The sequence below is a fragment of the Nelumbo nucifera genome, chromosome 2, assembly GCF_055504915.1.
Source record: "Nelumbo nucifera cultivar China Antique chromosome 2, China Antique-T2T, whole genome shotgun sequence".
Lineage (NCBI taxonomy): Eukaryota > Viridiplantae > Streptophyta > Magnoliopsida > Proteales > Nelumbonaceae > Nelumbo > Nelumbo nucifera.
Genome location: NC_142650.1, coordinates 16,785,563 through 16,801,036, shown reverse-complemented (window position 1 = coordinate 16,801,036; position 15,474 = coordinate 16,785,563). Strand labels below are relative to the sequence as shown.

Genomic DNA, 15,474 nt, shown 5'->3' with positions numbered 1-15,474 from the left:
GAACTTTGGAGTGTTATTTCCTTCAGTCAGTGCCAGTTCTATGACCCACATTTTATTGAACCTTTCCCCTTGACATTACAACCATTGAAGATCTGAAAGTTTGTTCTGCCACTTGGGGTCTATTGGACTGGAACAATGTGTGGTGTTGCAAACACATGGAGCACTTTTGGATGCCACCAAAGCTGCCACTATATGATTTCTGAGCCCATTAAGTCTCTTGGCAACACTTCTCTGGAAAACCCATGTAGTAAACAAGTAGAGCTCTTTTGACCATCACAACATGTTCTACATGTAAGATTCCTGAGATGCCTAAATTGCTTCACACACAGTTTTCTAGTTGTGTTATCTAATAAGCTTTTATTTTACATTTTTGGAGCTCAAAGGAGTCTCCAGGTTCCTTCTCAACCCTGTAAATTTGGCCTAAAACACCTTACATTGTGCAAAATAAGTCCACATTTATAGGTACGTTTTATATTAAAGAGTACAACTTTGATCAGTTAACTTTAGTTATTAAAACTACCAGTATAAGTCAGGACATATGATTGATAAGCACGTACATAAATAGTTGTTTAACAAGGAAAGCTGAATGACTAAGGAGAGTAACATATGGCGATGTGGTTCATGGCCAAAAATGGTTCCACAAGTTCCTCTTGGGATGTGTAGTCCAAAAAGCACTCCCAAACGCAGTCTTGCTTTCTTGTACTAGCGGCGCAATGATTTTTGATCAGTAACAGTCAAGGTTTTATTAATTAATGGATAAAAGAATTCTGTACATGCATAAAATGTTCCATAACACCCTAAAATTGGGCTAACAAACTTGTTATCCATCTTTTATTTTTCATGTTTTTTTTTCTAAGTTTTCCACTTAAGAAATTAATCTCCAATGCAGTTGATTTCTGCCTACATCTTGCCTTTCTAGTGCGTCTATCAGAAACCCTTGGCATGCTAATGAACCAGTAGCTGAGATGGCCACTTGGGGGGTCCCTCTGAAAATGGAGATGAGGGATCAAACCCTCATAACTGCAGGCTCTTGGTGGTAAGGTTGTGGACCTCATGTTCACCCTGCTCTGTCTCACCCCTTAACCCCCCTGTTATGTATTGTTTATTACCTTAAAAAAGCTATCTGAAGCCACCCATCTTTTTTTGGTAAGTCTAATATTAAAAAGATAGAAACTTTCAATGGCTAATAGTATGCATGGACATAGACATGAATTGGAATCCATGGTGTGTTTGGGAATTGGAAGTCTGACTTGACAAGACAGAGAAACAAGGACTTATGGACACGTCTGTAGACAAGTATGAACTAGTAAAGTACTCCATATATGTTGATTTTTAACATTATACACCAATGTTTTAAAACAGAGGTGTGACGCGAGGCGTTCCACTACCTAGAGGCGTGAGGCTTAGTTCAGAACGCAAGAGGCGTAAGCCTCTCGGACACAAAGAGGCATAAGCCTCCTTAAGAGGGGGGTTAAAAAGGAGGAAGGGGGATCTCATTTTTTCTTTATTTTTAATAAAAATCTTTTATATTAAGAAGAATAAAGATGCATAACATTAGTTGAAAGGGGGGCTCTTGTTGAAGTGAGCCAACATAGACTTGTTTGGGATCGCCTCAAAAGGCTTGGTACAAAGGTGGCTTGTAGAATTAGGAATGCATAATGCGATTGGGAAAGAAAAAAAGATTGAACATTTCACATGCTTGAATATCTTAAATATTTTATGTTTGATTTTATTTTTTGCATTTTCACTTTGAATATGTTTTATGTGTTATGTTTATGCATTTTAATTTGAGCTAATAGGCTTTTTAAATCATTTAGTTTAAACTTAAGGTTTATATTTAATATTTGATTTATTTTGAATTTTAATTTTTTTTTTTTTTTTTGAATTTTGCATGTTGCTTCAAAAAGGTGTATGTCTTGCCTTGTGCCTTGCCCTTAGGGGCAAAAAGCCTTTTGCACTTTTAAAACACTGGAATTATCACAGCTAATGGAATCCAAGCCCGTATTCCCTTTGTTGCAAAGAGCTGCAAATCAGGCCCAAAATGACCCATAATTATTCAAGCTACATGAGCAGCTGAGCTCAAAGCCACTTTTGGTTCCAGGCTATAAAATAGTGGGCTCTGATCTACATCATAAAGGTAGGCTCATAATATCAGCCTGGTTGGCCCACCTACCTGACTTAAGCTTTTTTATGACTCAGTGGTGGTTGGAGGCCACTTGGAGGTCTTAAGGACCTATAGAAGGCTAGTTGCCCTTATTTTTGGTGGGAAATGCGCAAAGAAACTCAGGAGTATGTAGTCAATTGCCCCACCTACTAGTAGTAGCACAAGTACTCTACTCTTCACTCCAACCGGCCTGCTACAAGCATTACAGATTCCAGAACAGGTCTGGGAAGATACTTTGATGAATTCCATAACTGGTTTGCCAACATCATCTGGAAAATCTATCATTATTAGTGGTTATTTACTAACTAAATATGGGCATTTCTCAGGTCTTCTGCATCCTTATATGCAGTCATGGTTATAGAGGTGTTTATTAGAGATGTGGCCAAATTGCACGGTACATCCAGGACCGTAGTTTTAGATTGTGACTTAGTGTTCATGGGCAGATTTTGGAGCAAATACTTCAGGCTGCTAGGGTCTCAACCTCACTGTTCTACTAGCTACCACCCCCAATCCAATGGGCTGATGGAGGTGGTCAACTAGTGTCTTGAAACTTACCCGAATGCTTTGCTAGTGAAAGGCCCTAGCAATGGATGAAATGGCTACCTTGGGCTGGGCTATGGTATAACACCACATACCAAATAGCTGTCAGTATGACACCATTCTAGGCGTTGTTTGGTGGGAACCTCCTTCAATTCTACCCTTTGAGTATGGCTGTATAGCAGTTGCATCGGTAGAGGAACAATTGCTAGCCCAAGATTAGGTTCTGCAAGAGTTGAAGGCCAACCTGAGGCTGGCACAATAGACCATGGAGACATGACAGGTAACATCAACAAGATGACTTCAAGTTGGTGAATGGGTTTATTATCAGTTGAAACCGTACAGGCAGACTTGTAGCTTCTTTGCCCTGCCATAAATTGACTCCCAGTTATTATGGACCTTATTAGATCCTAGAAAAGATTGGGATGATGGTGTATAAAGTGGAGTTTCTAGTGACCTCAAAAATACATCCGACCTTTCACATGGCACTCTTGAAGAAATATTTGAAGAGCAACAAGATGGCCTGCTCCTCTCTACCTATTCTAGATGACGAAGGCAAGTTATTAGTTCAACATACAGTTGATTTTCAATGGGTTTGGAAGGTGGCAAGGTTTCAATTGAAGTACTAGTAGAATGGATTGGCTTACCCAATGATTTAAAAGGCACATAGGCGAGACAGATTTTAGGGCATGCACCTTGCCTAGGTTCTAGGTGCAACACTTTCAAAAGGCATGTGCTGTGCGCCTTGTTCTTTAGCCTAGGTGTGTGCCTTTTGAAAATCTGTGCATTTTTTTTCTTTTTTTTTGCGCTTAGCAACTGGGCTGGAGGCTCTGCCCCTTGACCCCCTACCAGGCCCCTTGAGGCAAGCCCAAACAAGTCCATATCAAGGTCTTAAATTCTTAATCCCTATAAAAAAGGTTTTATAACTTTTAAGTGTCTTTTAAAAATATCTTTTATTAGGATGAATGAATGAGTAACATTAGCAAATATGCCTTTTAAAAATATCTTTTATTTATGATTAAGAATTTAAAACCCTGATATGAACTTTTTTGGGCTTTCCTCAAGGGGCTTTTTTGGTCAAATGCCTCAAGGGGCGTACAAAGGTGGCTTGTAGAATCAGGAATGCATAATGTTTAAAATCACAATAGTTATTTGAAGTAATGCATTTGGGAAAAAATAAAGAGATTAAGAGCTTACATGCTTGAATATGCTTTATATGTTATGCTTGATTTTATTTTTAAATTTTCATTTTAAATATGTTTTACATGTTATGTTTATCTATTTTAATTTGAGATAATAGGTTTTAAATCATTTATTTAAAAAATAAGTTTATATTTTTAATTAATGTGTTTAATATTTTTATTTTTTTAATACTTTGCATGTTTTTGAATATTCTTGCCTTTTTTGTTGAATGTTTTAGCATTTTTTACATTTTTGTGCCTTGCCTTGCATCTCGGGCACAAAATGACCCTTGTGTGTGTGTTTTATTTATTTATTTTTTTTTGCGTACAACGCTTTTAAAATACTGGGCTTACTTGAAGAGGATGACACCCTTTCCAAGCTTTAGCAGGATTATCCCACTTGGCTGAAAGGATTTACAGTCGAGCTGTGTTCTGATGTGTATTCAACAAAGAAAAATAAAAGAAAAAGAAAAAAAGAAAAACAACAAAAGAGAACAAAGAAGAGAAGAGAAAGAGAGAGTGAGAAAAGAGCTGTAGTTAGTATGTTCCTATCATGCATGTTTATAGTTTTATACCTATAGGCCATATCACGAAGGTGGTTGGAGAGTGTCAGAAAGTATGATTTTATTGTAACTGTCTACTTGATTAGATATGAGATCTGAGGGTGGTACAAATAGAAGCCTGGGGAATGAAAAGGTGTGATGGATTGACTTCTCCTCCAACTCTCTCTCAGCTTCTGTAGGATACAGGTCCAATGTGGAATTGAGGATTGAATCGTGGGGTTTGCTAGTTTGTCATTTAGTGAAGAAGTCTAAATTACCAAGGAATCTTTCATATGGGAAATGGGAACTAGTGATTTAAAAGGCGTGCCTAGGCTTACAGGTGAGGCACATTTCAGGGTATGCGCCTCGCCTAGGTCCTAGGCGCAGCCCTTTCAAAAGGCGCACGCCTGGTGCGCATGGGCATGCGCCTTGTGCCTCAGCCCGGGCGTGCGCCTTTTGAAAATTTGACGCTTTTTTGCTTTTTTTGAACATGGCGGTTGGGCCGGGGGCTCCTCTATAAAATCATTATTTTTTGTGTGAAAAAACTAAGAATTTAAGACCTAACGTGGACTTGTTTGGGCTTGCCTCGAGGGGCGTGGCACAAAGGTGGCTCGTAGAATCAAGAATGTAATATGTTTTACATTACATTAGCTACATGAAGTAATGCAATTGAGTGAAAAAAGAGATTAGAGGTTTTAAATGCTTGAAAATGTTTTATATGTTTGATTTTATTTTTATGTTCTCTTTTGAATATGCTTTATGTTGGATTGAAGTCTTTGTATGTATGAGTATTCGGCTGATAAGAGTTCTTATTAGCCTATACTTAAGTTTAAGTTGTCCTGTACTGGGCCTTTGTTAATGGGCCTAATCCTGTTTAATGTTTTAAGTTGTCTGGGTGTCCCATCACTAATCAGGGGCATTCTAGTAACTTCCTGTATCATTGTACTACACCATAATATAAATAATAGTACTGTCGACTGAGCAGAGCAGTTCGACATTCCAGCATCTCTTCTTCTTCTTCTTCTCTTTTCTGCTACTTCGGCTACAGTAATTTTGCTTTCATGGTATCAGAGCATTAGCTTCTTCCTGGTTTCAGCCGGCACACACTCTCTTCTCTTGCTGTCTTTTCATCTTCTCTCTTCCTTTTCTGGGTTGCTGTAGTGAAGACCTAGGGGTGTAAGAGAGTAAAGCAAGTTCGAACCTAGGGTTTCTCTTGGTTGTAGGACTCAAGGGAAGTAAGACCCAGAAGTAGATGTCCTACTAGGTTATTTCCAGCAAATAGTAGCTATTTGGCTACTAAGAGAGGTCTGTGTAGGACAGACCTAGTTGAGGACTGATTTCAGCAGTCCTAGCACTAGCCGAAAGGGGCTTAGCTACTTCTACAGTTGCAGCTTCGGTGCTCCAGCAAGACTCGCACAGACTTAGCTTCTTCTACAGAGCCCACTGTTCACTTGCTACTGTTGCAGCCTCGAACTGTTCACTCGCTACTGTACCCGAACTGTTGCAGTTTTTGGTTCAGCCCAAGTGAAGTCTATCTAGTGTTCTACCAGCACTGTGAACACTTCTACCAGCATAGCAATGTGGTAAACAGCTCCAAGTTCAGGGTGGTTATCAGTCCGAAACCCCTCACCACTGCTGTGAGATTACCTAGGGAGCTGCCAGCTCCAGATTGTTCAGCACTGTGAACCCTAGTTGAGGACTGATGTCAGCAGTCCTAGTATTGGCCGCAAGGAAGGGCACTCTCTTTACAGTTGCAGTACTCGAGTGGAGTCTGCATAGCACAATAGTTGAGAACCCTTAGCTTCAGGTCGGTTACCAGCCCAGAACTCCTTGCTTGCTGTTGTAACTGAACTGTTTCAGAACTGTGATAGTCTCGGCAAGTCTGAAACTGTGTCGAGTGCTGTCAGAACCTGCTGTGATCATTTCAGCTAATCAGATCTGCTCCAGAACTGGTTCAGAACCTTCAGAACTGCTTCGGCTAGTCTCAATCAGTGTCACCTACACAGTGGCTGCAGTCAAGATGTCTTCAATACCCAGAGATGTTTCTTCTAGAGATAACAGGCCTGCGGCAAGTGGGAATTTTGTCGCCAGCAACAATGATGACAACTCACAAAATACACCAACAATGTCTTCTTCTCCTATGGGACAGGTTGCTGATTCCTCTGGAACTGGTACATTGGGCTTCACTGCTAGTGAGGTTGAGGTCCTTAGCAGGGCATTAGCCCGTCTAAGAAATAATTCTTTTGCTTCTACATCTCTTGCTAGATCAGGTACAGCCTCTGCCTTCAGTGCCACTGGCTCTATTGACTCTACTTCTTGGGTTATTGATTCCGGTGCTACTGACCATATGACACATATGTCTTCCCTATTCTTTTCATATCATTTGTTGTCTGGTCAGGATAAGATGAGAGTTGCTGACGGGTCTTTCTCCACTATCTCTGGAAAGGGAATTGTTGACCTAAGCAAGGACCTCTCTCTTAAATTAGTTTTACATGTTCCCAATCTTACCTCAAATCTCTTGTCTGTTTCAAAACTTACAAAAAATTTGAACTATAGTATAACATTTTTTCCTACTCATTGTGTCTTCCAGGACAGATTGACAAGGAGAACGATTGGGTGCGGTCATGAGTATGGAGGCCTCTACTACCTTGATGCAGACATTGGCTCAGTGTGGAGTCAATAGCTAAGTTGCATCTTTGGCATGCTAGGCTAGGTCATGTGTCTTTCTCCTCATTAGAAATGTTGTTTCCCGAATTGTTTAAGGGCATTCCAAGTCAGAGTCTAACCTGTGAAGTATGTCAAATGTCAAAACAATGTAGAACTGTGTATCCAATTTCCAGCAATGAAATTTGTGCTCCTTTTGATTTGGTTCATTCTGATGTCTGGGGCCCTTCACCCATTGTTTCCTTTGATGGTTTCCGGTACTTTATCAGTTTTATTGACCACTACTCTCGTTGTACATGGATCTACCTGTTAAAAGGACGGGATGAAGTACCACAGATAACCGTGGCATTTTGCAAGATGATTGAAATACAGTTTAATAAGAAGATTAAGCAATTCAGGTCAGACAATGCTGCTGAATACTTTGAAAAATCCTTGAACTTATTCATGGAAGATGCTAGCATACTACATCAGTCATCCTGTGCTTATACTCCTCAGCAGAATGGGGTTGCTGAGCGCAAGAATAGACATCTATTGGAGACAGTTCGAGCCTTACTATTCCAACACAAAGTCCCCAAGCAATACTGGTCTCAAGCTGTACTTTCTGCATCATATCTGATAAACCGGATGCCATCTAAGGTGTTGGGTATGAAAACCCCTTTTTCTGTTTTGTGCCCCACTCTTCCAGACTTTCCCCTTCCTCCTCGGGTCTTTGGCTGTATATGTTTCATACATGTGAAGGATCCAAAGAAGACTAAGCTGGATCCTAAGGCTACATAGGGAATATTCTTGGGGTACTCTCCTACACAAAAGGGTTACAAGTGTTATGACCCTGTCTCCAAGAGAAAGTATGTCACTAGAGATGTGGTGTTCTTTGAGTCTCAACCCTATTTTCAGTCTTCTCAGAATCCTCTTCAGGGGGAGACTAGTGGGATAGAAGAGGATTCTCATTCTCCCTCCTTTTTTGTTCCCCTATCTGCCTCGGGTCTTCCATCCTCTCCTCCTACTCCTTGTTGTGACATTCCGGGTCAACCCAGTGAGGCTCCCACTGTGCCGGTTACTTCTCCTGATGCTGCAGATGTTCTTGAAGGCTCCAGTAGGCAACAAAAAGAGATACTTACATACAACAGAAGAAAAAGGGGTCCTCAACCTCATGACAGCAACCGGTTGGACTCAGATCAATCTGTCTCTACAATCCAAGGTAATTTCAACTCTCATACTTCTGATTTGGATCTTCCTATTGCTCTCCGTAAGCCTATCTGCTCTTGCACCACCCGGCACCCCATTGCTGATTTTGTTTCTTACTCACATTTATCTTCTGCCTATCACTCCTTTGTGTCTACTCTTTCCTCTGTGCGTGTTCTTTCTAGGTACTCAGAAGCTGTGTCTGATCCAAGGTGGAAAGAAGCTATGAATGAAGAGATGAAAGCCCTAATGAAAGCAAGAACTTGGGAATTAGTGGATCTGCCAGAGGGGAAGACCACCGTTGGGTGCAAGTGGGTGTTTACTGTAAAGCACAGGGAGGACGGGTCCATTGAAAGGTACAAGGCCAGACTTGTGGCAAAGGGGTTTACTCGGAAAGAAGGGATTGACTACAAAAAAACCTTTGCCCTGGTAGCAAAGCTCAACACAATTCGGGTTCTATTGTCACTAGCAGCAAATTTTTCATGGGAACTTCATCAGCTGGATGTGAAGAATGCCTTCTTAAATGGTGACCTTCATGAAGAGGTATTTATGGAACCTCCACCAGGCTATGACTTTAGTAGAAAGGTGTGCAAACTGAGGAAAACATTATATGGGTTGAAGCAATCTCCTCGTGCATGGTTTGAGAGGCTCTGTGGGGCCATGAAGAAAGTGGGGTACACTCAGAGTGGTGCAGACCATACCTTGTTCATAAGGAGACAGGATAGCAAACTTACTGCACTCATTGTTTATGTGGATGATATGGTAATTACCGGGAATGACTTGGAAGAGATAAAAAGACTGAAGGAGTTTCTAGCTTCTGAATTTGAGATCAAAGACTTGGGTCATTTGAGATATTTTCTTGGGATTGAAGTTGTCAGGTCAAGAGAGGGAATCTACATATGTCAGCGGAAGTATGTTCTTGACCTCCTAGAGGAAACAGGCATGATGGGGTGCAGGCCAGCAGATACTCCAATGGAACAGAACCATGGCCTGCAGGAATCAGTAGGGGAGGACTACTGTGATAAAGAGAGATACCAAAAATTGGTAGGGAAGCTGATATACTTATCCCTCACTCGGCCAGATATTGCTTATGATGTGCATGTTGTCAGTCAATTTATGCACTCTCCAAAGATTCCTCATATGAAAGCAGTTGAAAGGATTCTCAAGTACTTGAAGACTTGCCCAGGGAAGGGAATTCTCTTCAGGAAAAAAAATAGAATTGAAATTGAAGCCTACATTGATGCAGATTGGGCTGGGTCTGTTGGAGACAGGAAGTCAACCTCGGGTTACTGTACATTTGTGGGAGGAAATCTGGTCACATGGCGCAGTAAGAAGCAGAATGTAGTGGCTAGATCAAGTGCAGGAGTAGAGTATCGAGCTATGGCCCACGGGGTTGCTGAACTCTTATGGCTCAGAACTCTTCTAAATGAACTTGGCATTAAGGCTGAAGGTCCTCTCAGGCTGTATTGTGACAATAAAGCTGCCATCAATATTGCCAACAATCCCGTGCAGCATGACAGGACAAAACATATTGAGATTGATCGGCACTTTGTTAGAGAAAGAATTGTCTCGGGTGAACTTTGTGTGCCTTATACTCCATCTGAGATGCAAATTGCGGATGTACTGACTAAAGGGCTGGCAGCAGCAAAGTTTAGGGACATGCTTGGCAAGCTAAACATGATTGATATCCATGCTTAGCTTGAGGGGGAGTGTTGGATTGAAGTCTTTGTATGTATGAGTATTCGGCTGATAAGAGTTCTTATTAGCCTATACTTAAGTTTAAGTTGTCCTGTACTGGGCCTTTGTTAATGGGCCTAATCCTGTTTAATGTTTTAAGTTGTTTGGGTGTCCCATCACTAATCAGGGGCATTCTAGTAACTTCCTGTATCATTGTACTACACCATAATATAAATAATAGTACTGTCGACTGAGCAGAGTAGTTCGACATTCCAACATCTCTTCTTCTTCTTCTTCTCTTTTCTGCTACTTCGGCTACAGTAATTTAGCTTTCACTTTACATCTTATGTTTATGTATTTTAATTTTATATAATAGGTTTTTTAAAACATTATTTTAAAATTTAAGTTTATATTTTTTATTAATGTTATGTTTAGTATTTTTTTTGAATTTTATGACCGTTTTTTATTTCTAGCATTTTTTATAATATTACGCCTTGCGTCTCAGGCGCAAATTGACCCCTATGCCTTGCACTTTTAAAACACTGGTGGGAGCATAGTCTAGAGCGAAAAAGGACTGCCCAAGTTCTTCCCACCTTACATTCATGGAACAAAATTTGGCACAAAAGATCTTGCTATGCTTCAAAACAAGCCTTTCTTTGTAAAAATTGAAAAATCTGAGTGCTATTTGTTAATTGGGCAAAGCTCTGATACAAGGCAGTGTTTGGATACAGACAAACATGTTGGAATTCAATGCATATTCTTTCTAGAGTTTACTGAGCATGATGAGACAACATGGACTTGTGGGCATGCCTATAGAAAAGTAAAAACTCGTATATTTTGAATTCTAAAATTAAATACTGGCAAAAAGGGGCGGTGTTGCATAGACACCCCCACCTTTGGAGGTGACTAGCAAATTGGCATGTGTCTACAAGTTGACTTGTGTTTGACTCTCCAAAGTACGACTGCAATTCAGCTACACTGTGAATCAGACAGATTTAACAAAGTCCTTATTGTGTGAAGTCTGCAAAATTATGAATCCTCACTTTTTTTTTTTTTTTTTGAAAAGGTAAAGTAAAAAGATTTATTGATGAAGGAAAATTACAGTACAACAGCAACCTCGTGAGAAAACACCAGGAAAGTTACTACATTACAAGTCCCAAATGGAGTGGGAACCCAGGAGCTGACAGACATTCTGATCTTTAAATTCTGAAATTACAGATAGCCAAGAAGCAAGCCTATTAACCGCCAACTTGAGCAGATCTTCCGGAGCTCTAGATCTGTTGCAGAAGACACAACTGTTCCTTTCAAACCAGACCGTGACCAGGACAGCTGCAGAAATTCTTTTCCAGACCAACTTCTCTTTCTTGTTCATACCAGGAAGCTTCCAACTACATAGCGACTCCTTTACAGATCAAGGCATAACCCAGTTGATGCCTGCTGATTTTGATGAAATGCTCCCATAACATAGCAGAAAGAGGGCAGTGAATGAATAGGTGGTCACTAGTTTCAGGAACCAGTCCAGAGATGCCACAGTTCAGGTCAGGGATCTGAACCTCACGCATGCACAAATTGGATCTAGACAAACATTTATCAAAGGTCAGAACCCAAACCAGAAAACTTGCTTTAGAAGGACTGGTAGAGACCCAGATCTGCTTGCTAGGGAACCCCATATTAGCTCCTTGACTCAGCTTCTCAGACATAGATTTGACTGTGAACACCCCATCACCACTCCACCTCCACTTCCACACATCATCCACTTCAACAGAAACTCGCTAGTTCTGCAATAGATTTCGAAACTCCACCAGTTGCTCTAATTCCCAATCATAGAGGTCCCTTCTAAAGAGGGGCACCAAACTACATTCCCCTCCTCCCACTCAAGGGAGTCAAATACTGATGCATTAGGGGATAAGGCACAAACAGTGATTTAAAAGGCGCTCCTAGGCGCACAGGCGAGGCACATTTTGGGGTATGTGCCTCACCCAGGTCCTAGGCGCACCCCTTTCAAAAGGCGCACGCCTGGTGCGCCTAGTCGTGCGTCTGATGCTCCTTGCGCCGCAGCCCAGGCATGCGCCTTTTTAAAATTGTGCGCTTTGTGCTCCGAGAACCCCCTATTTGCTAATGTTGTTCATTCATTCATTGCAACAAAATATCTTTTTAAAAGTTAATGGAAGTTATAAAATCATTATTTTTCATGTGAGAAATAAGAATTTCAAACCCTAACATAGACTTGGTTAGGCTTGCCTCAAGGGGCGTGGTACAAAGGCGACTCATAGAATCAAGAATGCTATATGTTTTACATCACATTAGCTACTTGAAGCAATGCAATTAAGCAAAAAAAGAGATTGTTGATTTTACATGCTTGAAAATGCTTTATATGTTTGCTTTGATTTTTAAATTTTCATTTGAATACGCTATACACGTTATGTTTACGTATTTTAATTTTGGATAATTGGTTTTTTAAAATTTATGTTTATATTTTTTATTAACATTATGTTTAATATTTTTATTTTTTTTTGAATTTTATTAGCCTTTTTTTGTAGTTTTGCGCCTTTCTTAAAAAGGCGCGCGCCTTGCCTTATGCCTTGCGTTTTTTTTTTTTTGCGCCTTGTGCTTTTAAAACACTGGGCACAAAGGCAGAGGTTAGGGAAGACCTCAGCCAAAGGGGAGCTTAGGCACCAGGGTTCCTGCCAGAATTTCAGCCTCTTTCCATCCCCTACCTTATATTCCAAACCTTCTGAAAAGGAGGGAGATTTTCTCATAATACCTTTCCACAAGGAACAGCCCCAAGTCTGAAAAGGGTCCAAAGACCTCCAGTTACCCCAATCCACACCATATTTAGCAGCAACCAGATACCTCCACCATGCATCTCTTTCAGAGCCGAATCTCCAAATTCACTTACTTAAAAGGGCAGAATTAAAGATCTCAAGTTTTCTCACTCCCAGCCCACCTTCTTTGACAGGCAAACAGACCTGATCTCAATTAACTAAATGGATTTTCTTCTCATCTTCCCACCCCCTCCACAAGAAATTCCTTTGGAGGGATGCTAACTTTTTAGATATCTTGGATGGGATGGGAAAGACTGAGAGAAAATAAGTCGGGAGATTAGAAAGGGTGCTCTTTATTAGGGTCACTCTACTTCCTACAGAGAGATGTTTGGCCTTCAAGAAGCCAATTTCTTCTCTGTTCTCTCAATCCCAAGATCATAGATAGAAGAGGAGGTTCATTTGGTCCCCAGGGGAAGACCCAAAAATTTCCCTGGAAGGTGATTTACATGACAAGCCAAAATCTCAGCTAACTCCAAATTCTCGACATGGCCAACAGCAAAAATTACACTCCTACCAAGGTTAACCTTGAGCCCAGTCGCAGCCTCAAACCAGCAAAGATTTTTTTTTTTTTTTTTTTGAAACAGGTAAAGTAATTTATTGATGAGGAAAATAGTCATACAAAGGTGGAGGAGACAAGTAAGTTAACTCCACCTCATAAAGAGATCAGAGAATCAAGCTGCTTAGCCGAAGAGTCAATAAAACATAAAGTGTCATATGCAAATTGGAGAAGATGAGCTTTCTCCCCTCCTGGAGAGATCTCAAAGCCATTCCACATGCCTCCTTCCACAGTCATCTTACTGAACTGAGTAAAGCAAAGGGGAGAGAGAGGGTCCCTTTGCCTAATCCCCCTGTAACTCTCAAAGAATTCCAACACTTACCCATTGATGAAGACTGAAAATTTGGGAGAAGAAACACACACACACACACACACACACTTTCGTCCAGTTCCTCCATTTTGACCAAAATTCATTTTCCCAAGGATAAAGTCCAGACATTTCTAGTTCACATGGTGATAAGCTTTCTTAACATCCAGCTTACACACCAAACCAGGCTTACCCATCCTCTTTCTAGTGTCTATTAACTCATTCGCAATCAAGACACTGTCCAACATCTACCTCCCAGGAACAAAGGCACCTTGGTTCACAGGAATCACAGAAGGCAAAACCTTTTTCAACCTCTCAGCTAACACTTTCACCAGTATTTTATAGAGGAGACTAATAGGCCTGAAATCTCTTATGTCAGCAGCCCCGGCTATTTTAGGGATGAGAGTAATGAAAGTGGAGTATAGGCTTCTTTGTAATGATGCACTATTGTGAAAGGACTGAAACACCTCCATGATATCCTGCTTTATAAAATCCCAGCATTTTACATAAAACAGATTTGTCCACCCATCTGGACCGGGAGGTTTTTCATTTTCCAACTGACTGATCACCTCCTTCACTTTCTCCTCAGTAAAAGGAAGCTCAAGAAGAGCTTTCTGATTGTCAGTAAGTCTTCTAAAGGGGGTGTGGAGGGAGGAGGGGAAAGTTAGCCCAAGGCTCTTCATAGAGCTGTCTGTACAAAGAAGAGGCAGTAAGTTTGATTTCAGCATCTGACTGTCCCACCACACTCTCCCACTCCATTTAAACATAACTTGTCTAACCATTTAAACTATCTGCACTCTAGAACTTGTATTTTTCCCATTTACACATAACTTGTGATTCATTGTTTATTGGCCTAGTTTTTTGGGTTCATTGAGTTGGATTCTCAAAACCGTGCCAGATTCCAATTACCAAGTCCGAGTCCATGCAACATGAAAAGGGGTATAAAATGTTCCCATTATTACCAAGTAACATTTGACACGAAAAATGGCATTTTTCTTGTATGTTAGCTGTTCATTTATGTCATATAATCTAGGAAATAAATAGGAAATGTTACATAGAAGTGTTCTTAAGAATATCTGGAGTTTCAGACTTTGTTAAGTGTCTGGTAAACACATTATTTATTCAGGGATCTTGGATCCATGCAACATTGATACAAGGTGGGTTATAGGGACGAAATCATTGACTCATTGTCAATTTGGATTGTCTTCTATCTGATGGGTGGTGGCCTACATGTTCAAAGTAAACCTTCAATTAAAATTTGAGAGTATGAAGAGCTATTATTGGTTGGGCAAAACTCCAAAATAAGGTCTGGTATAGGGCCAACAAGCCTAACAATGAACTGCAGTAGGATGTAGGAAAACACGGCCAATCCTGTAGGTCTTTATCTGATGGGCAGTCTAGACTGGTGACAGAATTTTTCTTACATTGAAGATTTAGGTGGGAACCGCGGGATCATCAAGATAGCTCTCCTATTGGTATGAATCTCCTTGGTGGGATGCATAGGATAGGTTCCCCACTTGTTTCTTTCTGTTTCTTTTTTGCATCAGAGTCACTTCTATATGGAGCCTTCAGGATGCCTAGAACTGCCCAGACCCTTGAGATGGGGACAATAAATTTGATAAGATACTTGGTGGAAATGCCCTAACTTTGGGCTACAGGATGGTTAGAAATGTCAACAAGACCCACAGAATGAGAGGGGGAAAAAAGAAAAACAAACTGTTTGTGCAGTTTGAGAGCAGGCCTATTATTGGTTGGTTCCTCTGAAGACTTTTAACAGTTTAACTGTGCCAAAATCAGCTAGGAGTTGCACCAAACTTCTCAAAATGATCTGTCTCCATA

At 40.6% G+C, this 15,474-nt stretch overlaps 1 protein-coding gene across 2 annotated transcripts in view; it reads left to right on the top strand.

Moving 5' to 3' along the window:
• LOC104597017 (RNA helicase, ATP-dependent, SK12/DOB1 protein) overlaps positions 1 to 15,474 on the top strand; it is a 67,269-nt gene that overhangs the window by 42,068 nt on the left and 9,727 nt on the right. Inside the window, exon 20 of one of the 2 annotated variants that reach the window (XM_088898108.1) lies at positions 11,014 to 11,523. The exons of the other annotated variant lie outside the window; for it this stretch is intronic. Coding sequence (XP_088754234.1) covers positions 11,014 to 11,150 — 137 coding nt within the window. The 3' untranslated portion in view covers positions 11,151 to 11,523. Of the gene's footprint in view, positions 1 to 11,013; positions 11,524 to 15,474 lie in introns of those variants that run through there. 2 annotated transcript variants of the gene reach the window in all.